Genomic DNA, 13,324 nt, shown 5'->3' with positions numbered 1-13,324 from the left:
CACAGTACTTACGTAATATGCTGAACACTCATCTTGGAGCACTGATTTATTTAAGTGAAATACCTCATGGTAAATTGAGGCCGACCACGGAACTGTACGTAAAAGATTAAGAAAGATTATAACTATTGAAGCTACAAGTCAGTGAAAGCAAGAGTTCATGGTTCCGCATTGCGCGAAGGCTGCCGGCCTATCCGAGCTCCTGAAGGACATTGACTCTCTCGCCGCGCGCGACCCCCCTCCCCCGCCAGCCCTCCCAAGGAAACGTGTGATTTTCGCGGGAAACTGAACCGGCCAGGTTCGGGACAAGGCGCACAGTGAAACATAATTTTGAAAGGACTGAAATATTAAATGATGAAAATAATGTCTAATAAAAACCTGTGGAAAAATATACATAATTGCATTTGTTGTAGTTCGGCGGAGGGATATGCTACACCCGGCCGGATCCTTCCGCCGATGTAGCACTCGTTGCCTGGCATTCGCCTCGCTGCCCGAACTACACTTTGTTGCGCGCACGAGCGCGTTCGGTGCACACACCTTTGCGAGACGTTGATGAGGCATAGCTGTCTATGCGACATAGAGGAGCATTGGCGGTCGGGATCATGCTGATATGGTAGATCGAGCTGGATGGAGGCCGGCCACAGAGCAAATAGAAAACGATTGAAGAAGGCTTACATTCTTCAAGTTAATGGTGGTTGGTGGCAGCAAGATGATGAGTGCTCTACGGTGTGTGCACGAATCCGGCCTCTGCACCAGGTAAACGACGACTGAGTTAACCTCAGTAGTGTGGGGTCGCTGTTTGCGCGCGAAGTGTGCAGGAAACGAAAATATGTTTCAGGATCTTTTCGTGGACTGTAGTGCTCAGTAAATAAAAGTTATTTAATTATTAAAACAGCATGGCGATATAAAAATGTCTTAAAATACATTTGTTACCTAATTTTACCTGCGGTGGAAGAATACACAAAGTTCTGGCAGAAGAATACAACGGCCACAGGATCGTTTTACTTGATTTACTTATACTTGCAATTGCACGCATTTTCGATAGGCGCGGGGGAACAGCCCTGGAGGAACGGCAATTTCACATAACGGCCAATGCGGGCCGGTTAAGCACCGATAGTTATCGTCAGTTTTTTGTTTCTTGTGGTTTCAGAAAGTGATCACCTAGGTACTGACCGGAATGAAATAAGTTACACATTAAAAACGTTGACGTATATTTTCACATGATGCACAAATGTTGGAACCACGTAAACGCAATACTGATGTGCTTGATATTGTATTTTCCTATATTTTGTGATCGTTTTGTTGGTAATCTTTTTAGTATTTTATCTATGTAGGTGATAGACGGTTTGTTTTGTATTTTAATGTACAGATCGAGCTATAGTAGAATTTAAGAATGAAACGTTTTTAAAACGTTATGACGTTAGTAAACTGTGTCGTGATAAGATATGTAATGTAATTTATATTATGTAGTGTGTTTGTTTTGAATATATGTTGGCATTTAATTTGAGTAGGTATCAATTTTGTTATTCTATCTAATGATACACAAATATATTACGCAAATGTTACGCGGTGTTTGTAGCGGTTTTGTGTTTTATTTGAAATCTTAGGACACTGTTACTGTCCTTTTTATTTTGTGTAGTACATAGTTAAATTAGTTTAAAATGCATTACGTTTACGTGGTCAGATAAGGTTTTACATGTAGGTGAAATTTTCATGTCAATCTTTACAGGATTGTGGTAGATAAGATGGACAAGTATAAATATATGAACGGAATGTCGGTGATCTTTGTTAGGGTGATTGTTTACAAGAATGTGTTTCCGAAATAATAAGTTTAAAAAATCGTTTTACTGAATAAGGCTATGTTGCTTTGATTAAACCGCAAGACCACATTTTAAGAATTCCATTGTATTCTGAAAAGCTCAGAAGTGTGCAGGGGTATGAAATCCGGGGAACAAAGAATCATTAAAATTTGTTATAAGTAATTAATTACATTATTTTTGGTCATTCTCCATAGTAGTTAATTATTTTTAATATAAAATTGCACATTTTTCTTGGGTTTCAAAGCTCTTAACATCTAACAATGATTTTTCCACAACTAAGCTTGAATCAAGAATGCCCTTTTGTGAGAATTTAAATATTTTAATGATTTTACTGTTTTTAAAATGCTAACTTAAACTATCCAACCTTTCAATATTGTATCATGATTACATAAACCTGGAAAACTAAGCCACCAAGGAAAAATCACGCAACAAGAATATACATATAGCATTTGCATAACTAACAATAGTGTAGCCTAAACTAACACAACTAGAAGTTATTTTTGTTGAAGTTACTGTATGCTTATTGTGACTATTCACTGGACTGAATTTCACACATTAACGTTCATAGAAAAAAGGCTTCCGCAGATGGGAAATCTTGAAAACAGGGAAAGCTCAGGGGAGTATAAAATGTTTCTTCACAACTAGGAGAGACAGGGAAATTGTCAATTTTAAAGCACCAAACAGTATCAGTAATTTTTTATAATATGAAGTATCTTAATGTCTAAAACTTAATTGACTTCAATCATAAATTCATGCGCTGTTTGTTGTCTGTATCCATTTTCTACACTTCAATTAAAGTAAATAGGAATCAATACTTGACATTTTTGCACAACACAATTAATACAATAAAATAGTTAAGAAATGATGTTATATGAATCACTGGCACAAAACCAGAGTACCTACTGGGGACATGTCCCTCGCCCCCTTCCCCGGTTAAAATTGTTTCATATTGTCCCCTCCAATATCTAACCCAGGTAAATTTTTTATTTCAGTTTTAACTAAATGTTTATTAAAAAGTGGATGTTGGAATTGTGTCTAGTATAAATGATACACGTCAAAATAAACTATGCAGCTGCAATATTTTAAACATTTAAGCCAATAAAAAAAGGAGAGGTCGGAATGAAAGAGTTACTGTTAGTAAAGCTAGGTGTAAGTAGGTGACATTGTTAGTTTACGCGAGACATCACCACCGAGCACACAGCACTAAAAGTGACTAAAATAGGTACCTTCTTAACTTAGTATGCCATAGAGTGGAATGATGTTTTACTTCACACAGTTACGCACAGACAGTATCTCTGTAATTTCAGTGGATTGAGAACTTTGCGTGATACAGACTTAGTATTGTAAATTTATTCGTGCTTGGAAATGATTTAGAACACACTACCCTTCTTTGCATAAGCGTAGCCTCAGCAATCTCGGCCACCAAGGACACATTGCATACTTAACATCTTTCATTTTCATGTAGGCTTCATACTGAAATCTGTTGAGTGCTGACTTTTTCCTAAAGTGTCGTGTTATTGATTGTTGACAATCATAAACACTGTGTTTTTAAATGATAATGAATTAATTATTTAATATTTAAGTAAATATTCACGTAGGTCTAAACAAACATTGAAAAATGTATGCATACACCAATCCCTCACTTAGCCAGGGACCGGAAAGTTACTTTTAAAAAGTAACTCAGTTACAGTTACAAATACTCCATTGTAAATGTAACCCTGTTACAACTACAAGTTACACTACTGAAAATAAACCAGTTACAGTTACAGTTCTGAAAAAAGTAACAGTAAGTTACTTTAACAGTTACTTTGTGAAAAACTAAAAATGTGATACGTAAAATTGTTATAATTAAAAGCTAATAAAACATATTGTGTTTAGTAAAGTTATATGTTTCTTTCAACTGAAAAAATTTAAATAGGTCTTAAATTACATTGAGTAATTAGTTCACACTACAAAATTGTTCGCAGCACCACACAATAAGGTTATTTTTATTACTCGACCGAACTTCGAAAAAATTAGAATATGAAGGCCACGGCAACGAAAATTCTGGACTGCTTTCTGGGCTTCTCGCTTCATTAGATTATGTCATTGCTTTCGCGCATGTGCACAGGTAGGTTAATTAATTAAACAGCACAGCAGTAAACCCGCATGTCGCAAATATTAAATAAATGACAATAAAAATACGAGCGCAGGCTAGCCAACAGCAGTTTTACAAGTACAAGCAATAACATTGCAAATAATATGCTTGTCGGGATTTTCGTTCTGGGATTGAAAAAATCAACAAATCGTTGTTCGTTCAATAAGAAATACATTTAATAAATGTAACGCAAGAAGTAACGACAATTATCGTTACTTTAAGGCAGAAAAATGTAATTCAGTTACAGTTACAGTTACTGAAAACTTAATATATTGCGTTACCACGATCGTTACCATAAAAAGTAACTGTTACAAATAACGTCGTTACTAGTAGCGCGTTACTTCCAGTCCCTGCACTTAGCACATATTTAAATTGCATGAATTCATTTAGCACATTGTTCATTTTACTGCCCCAGTCTTGAATAGCACTTCTATAAATTTCAGTTAGCACGAAATCACCACACGCAAAGAAAAGTTGTGCATGACGCCACAAAGTCTGCTTCAACTAGGTAAACAACTTAGCTATATGAGGGGGGAACAGATGCACGCGCAGTTCTGACTTTGCTATCGGTTGTTGTACTAACTATTGAGTATAAAGGACCCAATGTTTTTACGTCTGCGCGTATGCCGCAGGACTATACAATTGTCGTCCGGCTACAGACCGGGCCATGATAAACTTCAGTCTAGCCAGTGGAGGGAACTTTTACGCACAAACACAATGCAAAGTCTGCCCATTCGTTTGCCAGTAACTGTATATGCACAAGCACCAGTAATTGGAATCATATTGGAATCACGGCTTCCAAGTGAGAGCGTAATGCACCGTGTTCGAGTATTTGAGGCAAAACTAGAATTATTACAACGTGCAGAATGTCATGAAGACCACCCTTATGTTGGTCGCACTTTAGTTTTAAGCAAGTCAACTGTGCGCACAATCGTACAAAATAAGAACTCTATCAAACAGTTGTATAAATCTGATGCTGTTGGTTGTACTAGCGGTAATATATTTGATATTAGATACTGGAACAGAAAGTAACAGGTGATGGAGACTAATGCTTCAGAATACGTGATTTTGAATAACACAAACATTTTTAGGAACAAATTAGTCGTGCTAAGTGAAGGATTGGAATTCTGAAATTAAAAAAAGATACTCAAGCTTCTTCAATAAAAGCTACTGAAGCAATAAATTACTAAGAAATCTATAACGTTCAGAGAATATACTTAAGTACACTCGGGTTTCTAAGTTCGTAAAGAAAGACTTGATAAAGGAGACATTAAATATATAGCATAACTGTTTATAGTTTATCTCAAAATTTACTGGAAGTTATTGTAAGTGTGTGTGTGTGTGTGTGTGTGTATATATATATATATATATATATATATATATATATATATATATGTGTGTGTGTGTGTGTGTATATATATATAAATTGATGTTTTTATGGACACAATGACTGTTGTAATTTGCACAAATTACTTCCAAACTGATCATAAAATATTGCAATGGGAAATCTCGGTTTATTTCATTAATGGGCCAAATCCAACTAAAGTTGTATAAATGGTGAAGGTTTTTTTAAAAACAGAAAAATCGCTATATCTCCCATAATATGAAAAAAAAAATCACATATGTTTGAATGTATTATAATTCATAATTTATACGACTAGCCAGTACTGCAAGGGGTGGAAAAAACAAGGGTTTAAGAACAAAAAAATTAATAACCGTTTTAGTAAATACACTCAAATCTGTTCAATTTGTTTGTGTACCTTACAAATATTACCTAAAATATTTTTCCATTTTGATACAGCCAACCATTGCTGGCAAAGGGTGATATAAACATAGGTTAAAAGACAAAATAAAATTAATAACTCCCTTATTAGGTAAAGTATATAATATATAACAAATAATTATTAATCTTCTAAAAATTATCTCAAATTTCGGTTTGAAACAATTTTCTACCACAAACTTTTACCCAAGTCAATTTTTGATACGACCAACCATTGCTGCAAGGGGTGGAAAAAACAAGGGTTGGAGGACAAAATAATGTGTAACTCCTTTACTAGGCACACCATCAAATCCATTCAGATTGTTTGTAAATCTAAAACCTTTGTCTAGAACAGTTTTTAATAAGATGAACCAGTTCTCCAAAGGGTTGAAAAAACAGTACTATTGAATTGGTTCTTATTTATCATGAAATCTTAAAATATTATCTACAACTTTCATCCAAAAAAAATTTTTATACGACTAGCCAGTACTGCCAGGGGTGGAAAAAACAAGGGTTTAAGAACAAAAAAATTAATAACTGTTTTAGTAAATACACTCAAATCTGTTCAATTTGTTTGTGTACCTTACAAATATTACCTAAAATATTTTTCCATTTTGATACAGCCAACCATTGCTGGCAAAGGGTGATATAAACATAGGTTAAAAGACAAAATAAAATTAATAACTCCCTTATTAGGTAAAGTATATAATATATAACAAATAATTATTAATCTTCTAAAAATTATCTCAAATTTCGGTTTGAAACAATTTTCTATAAGACGAACAATTACAGCAAGAGGCTGAAAAAACTAGGGGTTGGGATTTTAAAAATAAATAAAACATCTGTTCTAGGGACATTATTGAATCTCTTCTTATATATTTTAAACTTCTAAATTTTGCCTAAATCTTGTGTCTAAAGTAAATTTTTATGTAACCAACCATTCTTGCTAGGAGTGAAAACAACAAAGGTTGAAAGACAAAAAAAATTTAAACTTTTTTAGTAGGTATACTATCAAATCCATTATAACTTACTGTAAAATTTCTAAACATTATTTAAAACTTTGGCTAAAATGATTTTTGATGAAATGAACTAATGCTGTTAAAACAGAGGTTGAAATAAAAAAATCAAACCTTCTTCCGAAGTATCAAAATTGTTCGACTTTATTGTAAACCATTTTAATATTATCTTAATAAACTTTGGTCCAAAGCAAATTTTTACACGACCATGTATTAATAGATAGAAAATAGTGTTTGAAGGTCAAAAATGTATACATACTACCTTGTTAGGCATAATATTAAATTTGTTCTAAGCTATTCAATGCTGGATGAATTGAGTTAAAAACATTCTAAACATTTTCGCTGTGGGAAATATGACAAAATGTTTTTATACAATCATTTTCGAATATTGGAGAACATAAAGGATGTTATCTACATTTCGTTCTTAAAATTTTCCAGTAGTTCATAGACATTTCCAGAACATTTCCAGAAGAAATAGGTACTTCAAAATCTACCTACGCATGTAGGCTGTGCAGAAAGTGATTTTTTTATGCATGTTTGTTTAAGAAACTTGCATATGATAGTGGTCCATTTTTCTGTTTTATATATGTTAAAAAGTTTAAAATATGAGTTCTTAAAATTAATATTAATAATTAATTTAAGCAATAATGTTAATAATACTTTATAGACTTTTTTTAGTTCCCAGTTGAAAGTTTATTTTGTGGCCACATTTACACAGTTTTATTTCTAATCTCATTTGTTGCTATCTATGTTCAAGTTTTCTTACTTGCTTACTTGTTTGATTCATGTTCATTAATATTGAATAAGTACCTAATAATAATTATGTGTTTTCCAAACTTTTTATAGGATATTCCTCATCTATACAATACTTAACTGAGCAAAATGAATCATACTAATGGTATGCACAGTGAAAAATCATTACCTGTGACAACTTGCATAGAGGATACATTGAAGCTGATTAATCATGGAGTTGATGACGATGATGACGATGATAGTGAAGAAGATTTCATCTTACTACAGATGCCACTTGTTCCAAAAGAATTCACTGTTAAGCAGGAAATCAAAACTGAAGAAGAGGATGAAGTTAAAATAGAGTACCTATACCCAGAGCAGGTTGAAATCATAGAAGAATATGAAGACAGTGAGGTGGATGTGCCTCTTGAAAGTAATGAAAATAATGAAGTGAATCTAGAAGAAGAAGATCCACAAGAACCATCACCACTGAAAGATCTGCAAGAAGAAACAAGGAAGATAAGCTATGAAGAACAAAAGGCTGAGCTTGAGCAGAAGATCAGGGATATTAAAACTTACTATTCAGCGGTGTCCTCAATGTGCAACAAATTAGATGTGTTTATAAAGTCTGTGGATGAAAAGTTGGTGTACACAGAACAGTTAAACAACAAGCATAAGAAGGTCATTGGAAAGTCATTGGATCCAACCAATTCGAAGTCCAGTGGTTGGGTTCATGTGTTTGGTGCGCCTTACTTCAAAGACAGGCAGTTCTTTTATGGGCCCAAAAACTACGATGTTCTGCAGAAAGAGCAGAGGAATGAGATCAACATCAACAGTCTCCCTAACACACATTTGTGGAAACCGTACGAGAAACAGAAAGTGGCACAGGCCATCATGGATATAGAGGTCGAAAAACGGATTGAGCGTTGCAAGAGAAGGATCTCTGAGCTGTCGTCTGAGCTTCACAACGTGGATGAAGAAAGGAGGCTGGAGATGGAAGATGAGTTGTCAGACGTGCGGGAGAGGCGAAAGTTGATCAAGAAGCTTAGCCTGGCCGAGCTTGTGCATGGGCGTTTTGATGAGTATGATTGGTTGAAGATATCTGTGACTGATCTGTGCAACCATCATTCGCCAGAAGCGGTCCGGAGCATGTGGTTTGCTTACCTGCACCCAGACATCAACAAAGATGAGTGGACGGCAGAAGAAATGGAGATGCTGAAAACTCTTGCTGAACGAAATAATTTCCAGGTAAGAATGATTTTGTTGTCTACCCGTAAGAAAAAATAAATCTTGAATTTATATTCAGCTTAGAAACAATTAGTAAAGTATATCATAATTATTAATGATAATGTAGTTTTAGGTGAGAAATTGTTATGCCTTGATTACCATTTTAACTAGGTACAACATTCCACAAAAACAAATATTCTTGCAAATGTTTCTATTTGATATAGAAAAACCTTTTTTCTAAAAAAAAAAAAATCTATACTAATGGAAATAATGATCATGGGGTTCTCTAGTTGTGAGGTGATTGCATGTTGATTTTCTGTTGCATTCTGTATCCAGGTTACCTCAAAGTCACAACATGAAATTCTGAACACATGTTATTATTCAAACTGAGAAATCTCAAACGTTGCTGAGAGTGAACAGGGTGTATTATTTACTTGGTGATGATCGTAAATAAGGCACCATGCTCGAGTGGCAGCTACTCAATTCAGTTGATAGCCAAGCCTTCGAAGCTTTAAGCCTCTCTTTATAACCATGCAACTTTTTTATATTTACAACAGTGTAACAGTTTGGTGCTAGACACATGCCTACAGGTTACTAAGCTCACGAAAATGTTATTTAGGTGCGTGGCAGAAGCATACTGAACTTACATCTTATAATGTTTGGCTTTGGAAATACAATTACAGAAGTAAACTTGACAGCATTTCCTTGCTGTTGAGATCAGAAAATACAATAGAATCTCGATTGACCTAGTAAATGTGAACCACTTAAACCTCAGACAAGCAAAATATCTGATAACACGGATATAATAAAAAAATATCTTTGTTTGCATTTGCCTTAGTGGTATCATAGAATGCTTTTCTTCAGTGTATATTCTTTCACATCATTTATAATTCGCCCTATGAGTAAATGTCATCTTTGAGGTTAATTTTCTTTAGGCTTTCTACTACGGTGAGATCATTTTATAGGTCCTCAAGCAAATTACCGGTAATGATGTTTCAGGTTGACTCGGATGATGTGGAATCTCTATTAATCGTAGCTCAGTTAATCGGGATGCTACTGTACTTGTAGTGAGTGATCATAACACATTAAGTCTGCAAAAATTTTAACTGTGGATGTTTACCTGACCTTTTACAAATAGGAGATAACATGTAGCATTTTCTGTAAAACTCAAAAGCCAAAGGTTATTCAGTAGAACATCCGTAGGAATTGCCCTAAAATAAAATAATGGCTTGAAAATGTAACTCTGAACATGGTGGGTAGGGCCGTAGCCTGAAAAGGCACCCCTCTACCCGCCCTTCCAGAAAATCTCTTTATACCCTCTTATTCTGATTTTCAGGTTATCATAAAAAATTATCTCCTTCCTGTCTATAGACTTTTTCTTAGTTCTGCAAATACTGTTTTTTATTTCTTATTGAATATCAAAATAATTTTCAAATCAAATTTTAACCTATAGATAAACTTTTTCATACTTCGCAGGAGTTCAAGTAAGATTCATCCAAAACATAGTAAAATGAAAATGAGAGAATATATTATACTAGCTGCCCGACCCGGCTTCGCACGGCTATACTAATGGAAAAAAAATTAAGCCACATCTCCCATTTACAGTAATGGTAAATAAAAAAAATTCAGTGAAAATTTATTACAATGCTGTATAATGTACCGGAGAGAAAATGAATACCACCGATGGTTTCCCGACTCGTGCACGCAACATACAACTGATGTACCCGTACTTCGCTACGGCAGTCTACAGGCAGATCACTCTTGCGCCGCTCATTATACATGCCCCTCCTTGTGGGTACGCCACTGCCGCGCGATGCCCGTTGCCATGGAGACGCAGAAGTCATGAACAATGCAAAAACCTGTTCTCATGCAGACAAAGTACCCACTGTTGCCTGGTTTTAACCACCCATGGGATCTAATTTTTGGAAAAGTCATCCTGCGTAACATTAGGAACATTACTGTGAAGTTTCAAGTCTGTAAAATATATATACTTGAAAAAAAGGGCAATAAAAAAACAAATTAAACACAGAGAGAGGAAAAAAGAACAATAGTTTAGGTTTGCGATTTAAAGTGATAAAAAGTATTTAAATACTAATTGAACTATTATGAGGGTACTGATTGCTTCGTTGTTAATATCACACGGGTGTTTTTACTTGTATGGGAAAATTAAGAATGATAAGGCATCTAGTGCGTGGCAACAATGTTAATAGGCAATAGGAAATAAACTTCTAGCACCTGCGGCATTGTCAACACACATTTCGTACATGTACTGCATGTTGTATCTAACCCCCTCCAATGCATTTGATTCTAAATTGGACTTTTAGTAAGGATCCCTAATGTTATTGATAATATAATATAGCCTATAGCCTTCCTCGATAAATGTACTATCGAACACTGAAAGAATTTTTCAAATCGGACCAGTGGTTCCTGAGATTAGCGCGTTCAAACAAACAAACAAACAAACAAACAAACAAACTCTTCAGCTTTATAATATTAGTATAGATGTAACCTTAATAAAGACGTTAAATTTAAAGAAAACTGGAAATGCATTCACTCAAACCAATACAATTTTTAGATTTAAAATGGTTTTGTTATATAACTGATTATGTATAGAGACACATAAAAATATGAGTATTTTAAAATCATAATAATTTTTCCCCATATTAAATTAATGTATGTATGTATAATATTGCATAAAATTAAATCAAAATGTATTAATAAAGGATCTTAACTTCATAATTTAAACACTTTTCAACCAAATTTTTGACGTGACAACGTCTAATAAATCGATGATCGCCGGCTGCACGCACGAAAAAGTGTCCAACTACGGATGTGTCCTATTTGCTCATTGTACGCATGCGTGGCATCTCTCTTCATGCTCATTGTAGGGCCTACGCATGCGTGGCATCTCTCTTCCACTCGATTGGAACGACCATCGATTTGACTTTTCAATCATATTTTCGTCGTTTGAATTATTAATATTATGTAATTTAACGATCGTCCACCGATTTTTAGCACAATTGGTACAGTATTTAAAAATAATGTTGAATATTAAAATACGTTTTGAACCAACAATGGTGTTTTACAGTTACACATAATAATTCAAATTACAACCGGGATCTTTTGCACAATGTTTTAAAAAATATTGTAACACATTATAAATAAGTTTGGTATATTTGGGATGCGTATTTGTTATAAAATCGAGTTATAAAAACGAAATAATCTTATTCCCCTACCGTGAACAAAATTTTTACAAATGTATATATAACATCTGAAACTAATAATTATCAAATATGGCCTCGTGGCTGAGCGATCAGCGGCGCTATCTTCTAATTGTAAGGTTGTCGGTTCGAATCCCGGCAGGTGCGAATTTTTTTTTTGTACTTGTAAAAATAAATACGGCGCACGTAACATTTCAAAAGTAATAAATATATTTTAATAATGAATGGAAATAAAAGTGAATTTATTAATTAAATTGTACATTTCATTTCACTCCTTTGTATCCATACAAAATAGTGATAATTCAATAAAAATGATTCAATTTTATTCATAAAGTATGCAGAGGTAGATTTTATCATACAAAAGATAGAAAAAATAAAGAAAAAATAAAACAATTCTTCCTCAAAGAATATAATATTTTTAATTCCTAAATGGTTTGGTTGCAAAAACCTATTACGGCTCAGTCTCAGGCCGAATATATTTCCTTTTCTTCTGGATCAATCATTTCATCAATGTTTTGTTATGACGTCACGTTAAACTATCGTCCGTAAACCGACTTTACAGACAACCAATTTTTTTTTTCTGTATCAATTGGTAATGAATAATTAAAAATTAATTACCTAGATTGAAAATGTTGAATAAAATATCGAACTAAGTATGTATTAATGGATATTGAATATCGAGGTATTCACAAACGTCATGTATTTTTTTATGTTCGCATACCCCTACTAGACTGATTCTTTGTAGTCTATAGTCAATAAAATAAACATGTTATTGATTAATTGCTCATATAATTTCTAATGCTGAAAATTTTTCGCCCTCCCTCCGATTTTAAACTGACAACGGCCCTGATGGTTGTTTGAAGCCAAGGCCGAACCAACTGTACTGACGTGTGCGCTGGTGGATGTGCAGAACTGGTCGCTAATAGCCGAGCAGCTGGGGACGGGCCGCTCGGAGTTCCAGTGCGTCCGCTTCTACCAGATGAACCTGAACGAGCAGCTGACGCGGAGCAAGTGGACGCCCGAGGAGGACCGCACGGTGCAGCAGATGGTGGAGCGGTACCGCGTGGGCACGTTCATCCCGTGGGCGCGCGTGGCGGCCATGGTGAAGGGGCGCACCAAGGTGCAGGTGTTCAACCGCTGGAAGTACTGCCTGGAGCCGAGCATCAGAAAGGGTCGCTTCACCGAGGAGGAGGACCTCATGATTCTGGCCGCAATGAAGTGGTTGGTAAATTGGCAACCCTTAGGGCTAGAATAGTGTGAATGGAGGAAAAATGCTTTCTTTCATGGCATTTATAGTGAACGGTCTTAAATCAGGGTGTCTAAAGGTCACAAAAATACCAAGTCACGAAAAGTAAGGAAACTGAACTACTGGTCTTTTAAGGTCATGAAACGACCCATGAACAAACAGCAATGGT

General features: G+C 34.9%; 1 protein-coding gene across 6 annotated transcripts in view; it reads left to right on the top strand.

Moving 5' to 3' along the window:
* The first annotated feature begins 1,122 nt into the window (after positions 1 to 1,122).
* The window catches only part of LOC134527988 (snRNA-activating protein complex subunit 4), a 29,632-nt gene continuing 17,430 nt past the window's right edge, over positions 1,123 to 13,324 (top strand). The window contains exons 1-3 of one of the 6 annotated variants that reach the window (XM_063361131.1): positions 1,123 to 1,302; positions 7,576 to 8,709; positions 12,820 to 13,130. In XM_063361131.1, the coding sequence (XP_063217201.1) occupies positions 7,612 to 8,709; positions 12,820 to 13,130 (1,409 nt within the window). In that variant the 5' untranslated portion in view covers positions 1,123 to 1,302; positions 7,576 to 7,611. Of the gene's footprint in view, positions 1,303 to 1,325; positions 1,505 to 1,539; positions 1,696 to 1,725; positions 1,976 to 7,575; positions 8,710 to 12,819; positions 13,131 to 13,324 lie in introns of those variants that run through there. The other 5 variants (XM_063361130.1, XM_063361133.1, XM_063361132.1 and 2 more) reach the window with 5 other exon arrangements.

This window comes from Bacillus rossius, chromosome 1 (assembly GCF_032445375.1).
Source record: "Bacillus rossius redtenbacheri isolate Brsri chromosome 1, Brsri_v3, whole genome shotgun sequence".
NCBI lineage: Eukaryota > Metazoa > Arthropoda > Insecta > Phasmatodea > Bacillidae > Bacillus > Bacillus rossius.
This window is presented reverse-complemented; position numbering and strand designations above follow the sequence as displayed.